Here is a 14,680-nt window from a genome sequence, read left to right on the forward strand (position 1 = left end):
GAAACGCGCGTCTGAGTGAAGGCTGTGCGCGAGCCAGAAACAAACATAGTATCCGCGCCACTGATCGCTCGGCAACGAGCACTTTGATCAGTTGATTTAAAAAAACAACACATTTCAGCGCTAGATCGACTCTTATTTAAAAAACGAATGAAATGAATGCTCTGCTGGTTAACTGGAGATGTTTTGTTTGTTTGTATTGGTACATTCGTGCCGCGAGATGTTTCAAAAGTGGTGGGGACATGTCCTACCCGCAAATTACGCCTATGCGTATGCATGTCCAGGGGCGTCGCTATAGTAGTGCAAAAGATCCGGGGCTTTAGCCCTGCATGGCTAAAATCTTTTTTTTTTTTTTTTTTTTAAACTTTGAAACTGCAATTAGAAGAAAAAAAACCCCCACAATCTCAGTGTTTGTATATTTTCATATTCACAGAGTTGTCAAATTATGTACAGAATTATTATATTGTGCCTGACCTTTGCACTTTTAACTTTCTGTGTTTACATTGTTCAGTTCCAAATCTGTGTTTTTAGTAATTGTGGTGGTATTTGGTATTTATAATTTTAACCTTTATATTATTTATTTCTTTTCATGTTTGGTGCCATTGTTAAGGCACCCAAATGGCTAGCGCCGGCCCTGCTGGTCCTCACAAAGATATTGTACAAGTATACACTCACACACACACACACACACACACACACACACACACACACACACACACACACACACACACACACACACACACACACACACACACACACACACACACACACACACACACACACACACACACACACGCTATATTATGGCTGCTTTATATTTGATCTGCCACGTGATGGCGCTGTTTTACACACTCCTGATGCTTTGAAACTTTTCCAAAAACTTTAAGCGCTTTCAAAGGCTTTGTTTCTCCATTCCTAATCGGAAGTGTGTGGTTGTTATCAGTTTGTGTCTGTCAATAAAATGTGGTTGAAGGGCATTTTTTTCCCCCATTACTGTATAGATGGAACCAATTTGACCTGCTTTACAAAAAACAGTTTTAGTCTACTACATAAAGTAGGCCTGAAAATCAATGCTGTTTGACTGAATGACTGAACATAAATTCATTCCAAGGCAAAAAACTAAACAGTAATTACAGATTTTGTAACTGCACATTTTGTCAAAATGTTGTTGTTGCTATAAGACTGTTCTCAGACAGTTGGGTTTAGCGATGTTATTATTGTTACAGTTTTGTCTTTGTGTGTAAGGTTCTGCCATCATGTGACTGATTAAATTGACTCAATATTAAAAGGTTAATTCACCTAAAAAAGAAAATTATGTCATAATTTACCCTCATGTAATTCCAAACCAGTAAGACTTCATTAGAGAGCAAGAATATCCTTTGACTGATATTTACACCTTTTTTTTAATTTTTTTTTTTTTTTAGGCTGTAGGCGGCCTATCATTTATATTGATTCAATATCTCCGTCTGGTGGGTTTTCTTGGGAAATGCATCAGAGCACTGTCAACTCAACAGAAAACAATGTTCACAGGAAAACAGACTAATGTCTTAATAACATTAGACTTTTCAAAAGTACCATTTATTATGAAATTCAGTGGTTCGGAATGACTATCAAACTGCCAACGTCACGTGTTTTCAGTAAAGGAGGCTTCGTTACGTCAGAACTGTTTCGAAATTTCAATGGTTCGCCGCTAGGGGGCGATGATCTCTGTGTAATGAGTGTCTCGATATAATTTGTATGTTTGTTGATATTTGATGACACATTTTTATAATAAAAAAAAGAAGAGTTGTAGTCAATGGTCTCTTATTCTGCAAGCTCTCAATACAACAAACAAAACAAGCCCTTCAATTGAATACAATTTTACATATATTAGGCCTACAGACATTTAAAATGTTTAATGGTATTAGATGATTAGTTAATTGCCTTTAATACATTACACCTTCAATAAAACGTTTATAATGGGTTTGTAGAAGGTGTTTTTATGCATGTTTGGTCTGAGTTTTCGCTGCATTTACAGTTCTGACCAGCAGGGGTCGCCAGCGTGCGGAGATTCGAATCAGTGAACCATTTTTCGAATCAATTGATTCTGTTTCAAAAAGCTTCGTTTCTCCCAGCACTATAATGAACTAAATAAGACATCTAACTGATCATTGCGCTGCCTCATGATGCCTGTTTATAATAATAATAACTAACTCAATTAAAGACAGACTTCTTTGGTTTATTAGAACATACATATTTTAATACAGAGTGTTACTGCAGTGATAGTAATTCACACCAGCAGAACACACCAAGAAAGTACGATGCAAATGTTTGTTCTACAGATCATAAAGATTGTAGGTAGAAAAATATGTCTGATTCATAATGTAACATGAAAACAAATAGCAGAAGAACATAATTGATTTACAGATTCACTCATCAGACAAACAGCTACACACGTCTCGTGGGTAATTTTGAACAATAGTGTACATCATTCCACCCTCATCCAGATTCATTTATCATAAATTAATTATGCATTGCTAAACCATACAGAAACTGACCATGTAATCATATTTCCCCTCATATTTAGCCTACAACTGATATGGTTCCTATAAAATCACGATTTAATGAGATCTTCTTTAAAGAGTTTAAGAGTCTTTTTTGAGTGGTGTCTCGTATAGTTACAATTGCTGGTGAAAGTTTAGTGCATCAATTCTGAAAACACACACAAAAATATTTTAGAGACGCAGAATCCATCCGCTATGAGAATCTGTATACTGTATTATCATGTACAGTAAACACACAAAGACTCATTCATAAAAAAATAATGCTATTGTTCCATTAAAGAAAAGTTTTATGTCTTTGTTTCAACTTCGATCTGATTTATGGTAAAAAGTTACGTTTCTTAAAATGTAAATTTTTATATTGTCTTACCTGACAATATAAAAACATCCCGAGACACCTCTACTGATATGCTATTTACAGATTTACAATGAGCAGATGAAATACAAATACAAAAAAAAAAAGTAACAAGTGTGCTGCCAAAAGAAAGAACTAAGGAAAACCATAAGATGACAAGCTGAAGTTACTAATAAAGTCAATAAAGTAATAAAGTAAGGTCAATCATCTCCATCAAACAGTGATAATATTCTACAAGACAAACACAAAATACAATATTTTAACAAACAATCTCAGCTGAACTGAAAAAGACACAAGATGGAAAAAACAGACAAATAATACAACAGGTCACAGATAAAACCACAGGTCTTCATCTCCCCACATGCAAACAAATAAAATGAAAAAAATGAAAAACAAAACAAATCAGCAGATAAAGATCATTCTTAAAGACAATAAAACAATACATTTTCTTAGCGCATTGTGCTGTAACATTCCTGCTGACAAACATCACATGTAGTATTTATCAGGTTTAATGTCATAGTAAAAATATGAATGCAGCCTGTATCATATATGGGTCCAGTTACAGGCATAGAATACAATAAATGCTCCCAGTAAAGTGTTTCAACATAAGATAAGTCAATGACTTTCTAAGCTTATTAATGCAGGTTTTGGTTCCAGAGCCGCTGCTGGACATGCTCTATTAATGCTATTCAGAGTTGGTCAACCATTGTTTTCTGATCAAAGTGGATAACCAAGGGTTAGTGTTAGTGGTTAAATTAGAAACATTAACAATATAAGGGCGCAAGACATTTCCAGTTACAGCAACAATTCCAGTAAAAACACTTACAGTATAAAAAATGCAGATTGTTAAGAGCACTTGTGGTTATACAATTTATTTTCTTACTTTGAATTTTTGTCTTGTTTCCCACAACTAATATCTAAAAGTTGTGTAAGGGTCATGTTCTGGAGTTAGTGGTTAAAACTATTCGAGCATGTTTCATTTGTTCTAGTTTTCCCGCTTGTTTGATTACAGTGTTTGTTGCCTTGGTTACTGATTTGAGTCACACCTGTTTCTCTGATTATCTCCCTGTGTCCTTATATGGAGTGTTTATTTACACTAAGTGCAAACAGCCCGCCTTACTGGCGGAGAGTATTTACACTAACTCCGCCCACCACTGTCTGGTTGGGCCAGAGAAAAGCCCAAAAACAGCTGTAACCTGTCAGAAGCAGTGGCGTAGTAATGCACGTTGTAAATATTTTTTGATCCGATCGACCCGAGTTCGAATCCGCCTTTAGCTGCCTTTTTGCCTCTACTTTTCCGATCACATATCAGATCGGAAAGGTGTTTGTTTTCAATAAATATTAAGAAAATATGTGTAAAAAAGTTTTTTTTATAATAAAGTGTTTATCGGGTAGGTGTACAGAGGGCTTCATTGTCCCCATAAGGCGGCATTTATTTAATAAATATAATAATTTACACTCAATGTGTTATTATTGCATACTGTTTTATACTGTACTAAAATACAGAGGAGCAAACAGTATCTAACTCCTAAAAAATCTAAATTAAGTGTGTTAATCCTTAAAATAAGGGGAAATATCTGTCAAATCTGTTCTTCTTGAATTAAGTTTCAGACCCTACTGGGAGACTCACTTTAATTTAACATTTTTTTTTTTCAGAAAACATAGCATCAAAAATCACTATTTTTCAAACCCTAAGGCGGCTCGACACAACATGAAACTGTGCTGGAAGTATCACCAGAGGTTCTTCACATGAACTCGAGCATTGAGAACATTGTTTGTGTACACAGAGTTTACTAAAAAGAAAGGTTTTGAACAACTCACTGAAGCTGTGTCTGCCGGCATTTCAAAAATAGTCGATCTCCGAATGCGAATTAACTGACTCTGAATTTTAGTATTGTTTCTTATATGAGGATCCTTTTTAAAATATAAGGTCAATATTGATTTTCACTAACGACAAAACAACAAATTATCCATGAATTTATATGGAACTAAGCTTTACTCTCCTCCCTGTTACATTGCATTCGGAGATCGACTATTTTTGACTATCAAAATGTTAAAGTTACCCTTTAACAAAATGTATCTGGATTTAATGGAAAACAAGAAAAACATAATAATCAAGCTCTCGCTGATCTTTTGATAGTAACACAGTAGTTATTCTATTGCTCATATATGCTAACAGGCAGATTTACTAAACGGCGAATTAGCGCGAGAGTGCAATTCCAAAATAGCGCCGATGGCAGTGAAAAGGTCTGCGCGTGATCTACTGACAACACACAAATGAAAGAACACAGACCCAGTCAGATTATTTCCATAATGACCAACACAATCTACCAGCTAGCGTCTGGTTTAAGACGTGCTATTTTTGGGAGGTTAATAATGGCGCAAACACCAGTACATTGACGGGCGCAAACCTTAGTAAATCACCTTGAGTGATTCATTTAAATAGTCTCCTCCCGTAAATTTTGCTGAAAGGGAAACTCCTACAAATACATATGTGATCATTTCAGCCGCAAAAATAACTGTCCACACCTTTACAGCACAAAATTTTCACTGCGTGTTAAAATGAGTAAATCCTGATAGAAGTTTTTTAACGCCAAAAGAGGGTTTGTGCTGACACAAACTGTTAGTAAATCTGGCCCTAAATGTGTTAGTTTATCATTTAAATCATTAAAATTTTCACTGGTATTGGTAACAACTAGTGAAATCTAGGAATCGTAACAATTATTCTGTGAGTGATGAGAGTTCAGGGCTCGCAAAATTTCAAAATCGCTGGTAGCCCTTCGGGCAGGCACTCTTCAGATTTTGGTAGCCCGAAATGAATTTTACTAGGCCAGATAAAAAGACAATTTTTCAATGTAGAAAATTGGTTAGGAGTCAAAACAATGAATGAAAAACTTTTTTCAAAACACAAAATATCAACAAATATGCATCTGGTTCTAACTGAACTGAAATGTGTGTGACAAGTATGGAACATGAATCAGTCATGTCTGTGGCTCAGCCCCCAATGAGGGTATGAAAAAAAAAAAAGGTAACACTTTAGTTTAGGGTCTAATACTCACTCATACTCAGTCAGGGGGGTTCGAGAAAATTTTGATTTCTCTGATCTACATTATGTGCATTTTAAGATGTTTTGAAGGCCCCAAAAAATGGATAACAATAGCTTTAAAACCATGTAAGTGGCCAGCTGATTATTTTTCTCTCCTCATCAGCATCACACTACTATTCTCTTTGTCTTCCCCTCCTAAAGCTGAGCTTTGACTGATATAGGCTTTTCATTTTTGTCTGTCAGTGAAGTAAACATAGGGTCATCTGATAGGTTGATTTATTAATCATTTTCTCAGACGCATTAATTTACTGAAAGCTATAGGAAAGCTAGGTAGCCTAAGTTTATTAAATTCATTCACAGTATGTACACATTCATTATTGATCTTATTCCTAATACAGGGCCGTAGACAGGGCTTTATAATCAAAGAGGTCCTGCATTTAAGGTTATTAGGGGGTTCAACTTTTTTATTTCTCTGATATGTCCATTTCAAGACATTTTAAGGCCAAAAAAGGATAAGAAATAGCTTAAAACAACGTCAGTGGGCAGTAGATTATTTGTCAATACCTGCTCTCACTTCTTATCCATCACTCTTTCTTTTTCTCTCAGTCTCCTCATCTTGCCCTGTCTCTTCCCCTCCTAAAGCTGAACTTTTTTAATTCACTGAAGGCTACAAATGGTATATTAATTCTCAACATGTACACATTCATTATTATTCTTGTGCCCAACATGAAAACGGCTTTGTTAATGCTCTGTTAATGTCCCCTCACAATGACAGCAAACTAATTATTAGTCACTTTACATAGGCCTATTTTCAGTTCAAAATGGCGAAATTCGACAAAAGTATATTCGTTTGTCTGATAATTTTTGTCATTCGTTTCACATTTATGACCTAAAAAAACTGTCAAATATGAAATGTTTAGTTTAGCTACTTACATCTTATCTCGCACTTGACCGTAAACTGAAGCGAGTCGCTCTGCTCAAATTCGCGCTCAGAAGCTTCTGTGTATATAAAGCCCGCCTACTTTGATTTGATTGGTCATCTCAAATATTCTGACATTGACAGACCAATGAGATGAACACACACACACACACACACACACACACACACACACCCTGTCCTCTGTTTCTGACGTGCGCTCTTGCTTGGAGCCACTGCGGATTGAAGATGAAGAACGCGCTGAATCTGATTATAACAAGACTTAAGCGAACAGTATTTCAGATAGCCCGTCGGGCAGGCCGGTTATACATTTTGGTAGCCCGAATGGAAAACAATATAGCCCCGGGACGTCGGGCAGGCGATTTTGCGAGCCCTGGAGTTTCACCTGATCCTCTTCTCTCCATCATTTCCTGATTCTCTTCAGTGTGCCTTTCAATGAAAGGATCAAATTGAGTCTGACTCTGATTTACGGACGTGTCCTCCTCCTCAAAGGACTTAGCCTGGTTAAAACCAGACCCTTCTCAGTTGAAACTGAGTGTAGGGTCTGGCGAAGATATGTAGACAAATCATTTCCAAAGGGGCGTCACCAACCGACGTAGCTCAAATTCCTCTGGGCGCAATTGGATAGTCATAAAACCAATCAGATCGATGAAGGAGATGACGTATGCTTCGAGTGTTGTTCTTTGCTCCGGTTTTAACGAAAACGGTAAGTTTAAATCACTCAAAACAGACGCGATAACTGATTCGTTTATATACTGTCTATGATTCGAACGAGTGATGTTCCACGGCGGCATCCATCTTTGTAATGAAATCTCCTTCAGCGCCGCTGCGCTGTCGTCATCATGTAAATCCCTCCCCAAACGTTTCTGATTGGTGCCGCGATTTCGGCGGCACAGAAATGAGTTTGAATGGGCTCTTCTCCAGACTATCCTGGAGAGAGAATTAAAATTCGGCGGAAGTAGTCTGGGTTTTCCCAGGCTACAAAGGACTGTCATTCGGATCACATGGTGAGTTATCACATATCATCCTGTAAGAAAAAACAGATTCACAGAAGGTTAAAGGGTTAGTTCACCCAAAAATGAAAATTCTGTCAGTAATTACTCACCCTCATGTTGTTCCAACCCCGTAAGACATTCGTTCATCTTCGGAACACAAATTAAGATATTTTTGATGAAATCTGAGAGCTGGATCACTCCTCCATAGGCTTCTAAGGGACTGAAACTTGCTGGCCCAGAAAAGTTATTAAAGAGATCGTTAATATAGTCCAAGTGACTACAGTGGCTCAATCTTAAGTTTATAAAGCGACGAGAATACTTTTTGTGCGAAAAAAAATAAAAAAATAACGACTTTATTCCACTATTCATTTCCTTCTTTCTGGCCCTCGAGTTGGTTCACGTAGTGTTTTTGCGCAGCCCAGAAAATAACTTTTCTGGGCCAGCAAGTTTCAGTCCCTTAGAAGCCTATGGAGGAGTGAGCCAGCTCTCAGATTTCATCAAAAATATCTTAATTTGTGTTCCGAAGATGAAAGAATGTCTTACGGGGTTGGAACAACATGAGGGTGAGTAATTACTGACAGAATTTTCATTTTGGGGTGAACTACCCCTTTAAAGTGATGAGAAGGATTGATGTTTCACTTAAATAAACAATGCAGACTGTGTTTTTTTTTTCTGTTGTTCATACAGAGGATTTCAGTTCCAAAATATTTATCACCGTCTTAAACTGCATTACATCTTTTGTACCACAGTAATAGAAACTTGAAGTAAAGTGAGTTCAATATCACATCTAAATTGCTTAAACTGTTGTATTGGTGTTTTCTAATAAGACGCTTGCTATCTCGCTTTGACTGTCTCACCGGTGAATATCTGCTTCTGTAGTGTTAAATAGAAAGGATAATAACTAATTAAATCAGCTGATATGTAGTACTTACTCTCTGTGGTACTGGTTCATGGGTCCTGTGGTGTCGATAGTAAATCACACCAGCAGTTACACCAGCAGCAAACACCAGCAGAACACCAACAACTATTCCTGCTACAGCTCCTGAAGACAGACCTGAACCTGGAACATCTACAGAGAAACAGACATTATTACGAGAGAGTGAGAGTGAATCTAGTATGATTATGATATTGATGGATATTTACACCTTTCTACTTGGGTCATCAGTTATTTAACTGATTAATGGCAAACAGCATCAGCACTGAGAGATCAACGGGAAACACTGTTCGCAGGAAAACTGCATTTTTCATGTTAATAACATTAGTTAAAGTGTCATTGAGTCAAGGCTCACTTTTTTAAACAGTCCAGCGCTTATTTATTGGGTTGATTTAAAATATTGAACTGTTCATTAAATTGCTCAAAGGAAAATGCTTTGAATAGCTAAATTATACACTCACCAACGACAGAAACACTGAATCTCTTCACTCTAGTGATGCTGAAGCTGCTGTTGTTGATGATGATCTGTAGTTTATAGAGTCCAGAGTCTGTGTTTCTGGTGTTTGTGATGATCAGAGATCCAGTCTGATGATCCAGCTTCAGTCTGTCTCTGAATCTCTCTTTACACTGAACATCTGTACAGATCTTACTCTGATCTCCAGTGATTTCAGCGATGAGAGTGTCATTAAAATACCACATCATCACATCACTTGTTTTTTTTATTACACCAGAATCAAAAGTAAAATATTCTCCCTCCTTCACTGTCTTTCTCTTCACTTCATCTCGTTCAGCAGCAGAAACACCTGAAACACAAACCAACAGATGCTGGAGGATCTTTTGCTGAAAACAAACAAAAACTACACAACATGAGAGAACTGTGAACATGACCTCTCTGACTTTCGATCTAAAAAAATATATATTTATGCATGATTTGTACGTATAAACACATTTGACATACTTATTTTACTTTAAATCCTCATTAAAACAGATAATAACAGTAGTTGACCAGAAATGGTGTGATTAAACGCCGCCGATTAATTAACTGTTGAAGCAACTTTCCAATATAGATGATTTAGTTTTAAATCGAAAGGAACTGGTTAATGATGACAAGTGAGATAATTATATAAACTGCACAGTAAAGAGATGATCTATATACTGTACGTTACACAGTATATAGAAAACACACTTTGCTTTAAACATATATAAACTGCATTTAAACATTCACTAATGACTCACCTTTGACAGTAACATTAAAGATTTTTCCACTGTCGCTGCTGCTGATGATGATGATATTCAGTTCATAAAGTCCAGAGTGTGTGTTTCTGGTGTTTGTGATGGTCAGAGATCCAGTCTGATGATCCAGCTTCAGTCTGTCTCTGAATCTCTCAGTACCTTCATTACACTGAACATCTGTACAGATATCACTGAGATCTCCACTGATTTGAGCTATACGAGTGTCATTAAAATACCATTTAATATCTTCTTGTTGGTTTGTTTGAACACCAGTGTATAGAGTGACTGAATCTCCCTCCATCGCTGACACTGACACTTCTTTAGCAACACCAGACACACCTGGAGTAGAAACATAATCCAAACAAAAATGACTTGAAAAAGTTTTTTTCTACATATCATGAAGATTTAGAGTAGAGAAATATGTCTGGATATGAAATGCACAGAAACAAACAGCAGAACACCATTGATTTACACATTCACTCATCAGAACGGCTTGAGGGTGAGAAAATTACGACATTTTCAATTTTGGGTGAACTATCCCTTTAAATAATGTAGTTAACTAATGTTAACAAACGAAACATTATTGTAAAGTGTTACCAGTGTCTTTTTAAGTGAAAAGTTTTTTATTTTATTTTTTTTTTTTTTGAATAGTCAAATAAAATGTATATTTGACATAAAATATCCAAATTCTGTCTTTAAGTATTTGTTACAAAATGAACATGAAGTGAACGTTATCTCATAATAGGCTATAGTGTTTTATGACTGTAGGCCAATGTTACATTAGTTAACTACATAGTTTAAAATGAATATCAATAAATAATCAGATCCTGTATTTTTAACAATTAAGGTATAATTAAATATTGTAAATCCTATCAAAATCCATGATATATTCATCAAATAGCTCGTATTCTACATCAAACAAAAGAAAATAAGGTAAAAAAAAAACTGTAGGTGGCGCGCCGCGCGACTTTAATAAGGCCTGATGTAACACATATTGTATCGTCTTCACCTCCTACCTAAGACTTCTGGTCTGACTCTGAAACTTGTGTGTGTGAGCGCTGTGCCGCTGGATATTATTTCGTTTTAGATCAACGAATGCGACTCTGGTATACTCTGCACCCTTCCGCTGCAGCTGCAGTTACGGATGCGGATGGGGTTGCGGTCACACGGAGGATACTTACCATTGTCGGGTAAAAACAAGACCACCGACAACACATTAATGAAAAGCTTCATTTTCAACACCTTTCCCCCAAGAAAATTAATGCAGATTCTGATTTATAAGTTATGTTCTTCTGCTTTTATGACGACGCAGTTCTTTCAGTTGTTGAAGTGAAACTTCCTCCCAAAATGCAATGCGATGATGGCGTATTTAAAGGGATAGTTCCTCCAAAAATTGGAGACAATTCTATTATATTTTTTAAATGTTTTTAAACTGTTGCAATAGCAAGGTTCCTGATTGACTGCATTTTCCCCCAGCGGTGACCGCACTAGAGCGGTAATGTGGATGCACTATCTCTCTCTCTCTCTCTCTCTCTCTCTCTCTCTCTCTCTCTCTCTCTCTCTCTCTCTCTCACACACACACACACACACACACACACACACACACACGCGCGCGCGCACTAATACATCTACACGAAGGACACGCATTAATTTAAGAATTTGAGCAGGTCAGTTTTAGTTTGTTTGGTTGGTTTTGTCTGACTGTTTTTCCCTCTTAGTTTCTGTTTGTTTATTTTGTTTTAAGACATTTTTATTGTAAGGTTTGTAAAGTTTGTAAAGTTGACTTTTTTTCTTGGGTTCAGATAAAGACCAATTTTTCAGTAAAAAGTTTGTGTTCCTTGTTCCTGGCTTCTCAGTCCCTCACATCCTACATAAATCAAAGGAGGAGGCTGTGTATGAAAATGTCCCCAAAAAACGATGATCAAATACCGTATCTATGGAGTAGGCCAAGAGCTCATACCTCTCAGTTCACATTTATTCTCTGCCAGGATGTCTTACTTCTGTCTGTTTTGTTTTCACCCATGTATCACATTGTTTTAATGTTTTTTCTTTTTTTTTCTTTTGCACATGCACTCTTATAAGTTATCAAGCCTATTGTTATGTCTGAAATGTTGTTGCTGTGTATTAGTTTAATCTTATTATTATAACACACATGGAAAATGTAGTCTACTAACTATTAAATATTGATCCCACACTTCACTTCACTCTATCACATAATCTACTCCTGTTTAAATAAATAGAAAATGGAATATGGAATGCATAGTGCTTTACAGTATCACACACATCATCGCTCTCTAGTGTCTAAAGCAGAAAATCACATCTCTCTAATAATAGTGCTACTTTTACCCGATAGGGTGCGCTATAGTTACTGTTGTTCTCAAAGAAGAACCAATATAATAAACTAAATAAGACACAGACCAGCCTGATCACTGCACTGCCTCCTGATGCCTGTTATATTAATAACAAACTCAATTAAACACAGATTACTTTGGTTTATTATAAAATGTCTTTCTGCTGTCATTGCTTTTTGAGTGGCGCCATCTGGTGTGTTTCCAATAACTTCAGCATTTAAATCACTAAATGCCTTGATTCCACGGCCCCTCACTTAAAAAAAAAAAAGGGCATTCTAAACGTTTTAAAATATAAATATGATAATTTTGTTATTGTTTTTCTCCCTCATGCAGTGTCAAACAGTTTCTCATCTTGTTTTTTTCCCCTGGCATATAGAGTCTGAAAAGCTATCAGGACAGGAAGAAACTCTTCACCTTCAAACTAAACACACAAGCACTAAATGCCCAGTGTCACACAAATGTCTGTCCAGCAGCAGATCAAACATCATTTCTGTAGAAACCTGAGAAAGTCTCTTTCAGTTTGACTCAGATGAAGAACTTCAAACTGTGAGATGCCAGACGGTTTTATCTTTGAACTCTGGTTTTTCAATTCACTAAAATTGAGAATAAATATACATAACACATTTAACATAACTAGAGCTAAGCTCCATTTTACCATGAAATGTAGTTCATCTGCAATATTCTTTTACTTTTATACATTTAAAGCAGTCGGGTAACTGCGCTCTCAGGAGGAAAGTGTTCACTGGGGCGGTGCCCTTTTGAAAGGAGATAATATGTGCCGTTTAGACACTAAATGAAAAACCACAACAAATTCATTGTGTGTTTGCGCACACTTGGCGAATGAAGCTCATTCTGATTCTAATATGAACCATTAAGGGGTAAAGGAGGTAAAGAGGTGTAAAGATACTGATTTTTATTGACTTTTGATAAAAAATATAAAATATGAATACATTAAGAATAATTAAAGTCTGAACAAATGCCAGATGACCTATAACATTATGCAAATGCAGCGAGTGAGGAGTGTTAAACGGTGGGAGGATTCACACACCAGTTCTGCTGTCACATCACATGTTGAACAACTGAAGAAAATGTCTCTCATGTTTGTTTTCTGGTTGTGCAGCTGGAGTCTGACTGGTAAGTTATAAAGTACATAAAAAATAAATAAAATAAAAATATTTTTTGGAAAAAAGTGCCAGCTATTGTTCAAATTAGGTTATTTTCATCTAAATTGATCTAATACACAACCTTATAATGCAGACTATCTAGTGATGTAAATCTTGTTTATTTAAATATATTAAAAATCCAATTAAAACGGTACTTTCAATCATGTATTTATTTTCAATAAGTTATGTAAATTTAAACTCTGATAACTTAAAAAAAATAAAATAATAAGATTAAGGATGTGATTCACCATGAAGATTAAGCTTCAATCTAAATTAAATCACGTTTTATCTATAATAATGCTGTTACACCCAACTTAATTTTGAAATAACCAAACATACATTTGAACCATCATTTTGATCCTGATTTTACTTTACATTTCAGATAGATACTTTAAATTAAACTCATTAAGAAGCTGTATGGCTGTTTTTGGAAATTTGCTCAGAGTTCATATCTTGGGGTTTACGCATTTATGTTTTTAATGTATTAAATAGCCTGGAATATTTAGTATGAAAATCCAAAGTGTTACCGTGTGTTGGGTTGTGTTGTTTAAAATTGACATTTGTGTTTTCTCTGAGTGATTCTGACAGTTTCTCTGTACGGTAGCGATTTAAAGACAGTTGACATTTGACATTTTGTGTTTCTGCTGATTCCCTGGATGTTCTCAACTTTGGCTGACTTTGTAAAACCATCATGAGCCTTAATCTCTAAAATCTGTTTGTTCTCCAGGTGTGTTTGGTGATTCAGTGTCAGTGATGGAGGGAGATTCTGTTACTCTAAACACTGATCTTACTGAAATACGTAAATATCATGATATACTGTGGACATTTGAAGCTAACAACACTCTGATAGCTAAAATCAAAAAGAAGAACCAAATCTTCTCCACATATGATGATGTTCCTGATGGGAGATTCAGAGACAGACTGAAGCTGGACAATCAAACTGGATCTCTGACCATCACAAACACCACAACTGAACATGCTGGAGATTATGAAGTAAAGATAACTGGAGCGAAAAAAATTTCAAAAACATTCAGTGTTTCTGTCTATGGTGAGTAGAGACGTCATTTGTCCAAACGTTCATATATTCTATTTACATATTCAAATATTTAATCCTTTTATAGTTTGAGAT

The 14,680-nt window shown here is 36.0% G+C and overlaps 1 protein-coding gene across 1 annotated transcript in view; it reads right to left on the reverse strand.

Moving 5' to 3' along the window:
• Positions 1-1,439: 1,439 nt before the first annotated feature.
• LOC309476094 (cell adhesion molecule CEACAM1-like) overlaps positions 1,440-14,680 on the reverse strand; it is a 161,225-nt gene continuing 147,984 nt past the window's right edge. The window contains exons 4-5 of the mRNA XM_082139273.1: positions 8,803-8,939; positions 1,440-7,902 (exon numbers count right to left, since the gene is read on the reverse strand). Coding sequence (XP_081995399.1) covers positions 7,891-7,902; positions 8,803-8,939 — 149 coding nt within the window. The 3' untranslated portion in view covers positions 1,440-7,890. The remainder of the gene's footprint in view (positions 7,903-8,802; positions 8,940-14,680) is intronic.

This window comes from Leuciscus leuciscus (assembly GCF_965113295.1).
Source record: "Leuciscus leuciscus genome assembly, chromosome: 15".
NCBI classification, from domain to species: Eukaryota; Metazoa; Chordata; class Actinopteri; order Cypriniformes; family Leuciscidae; genus Leuciscus; species Leuciscus leuciscus.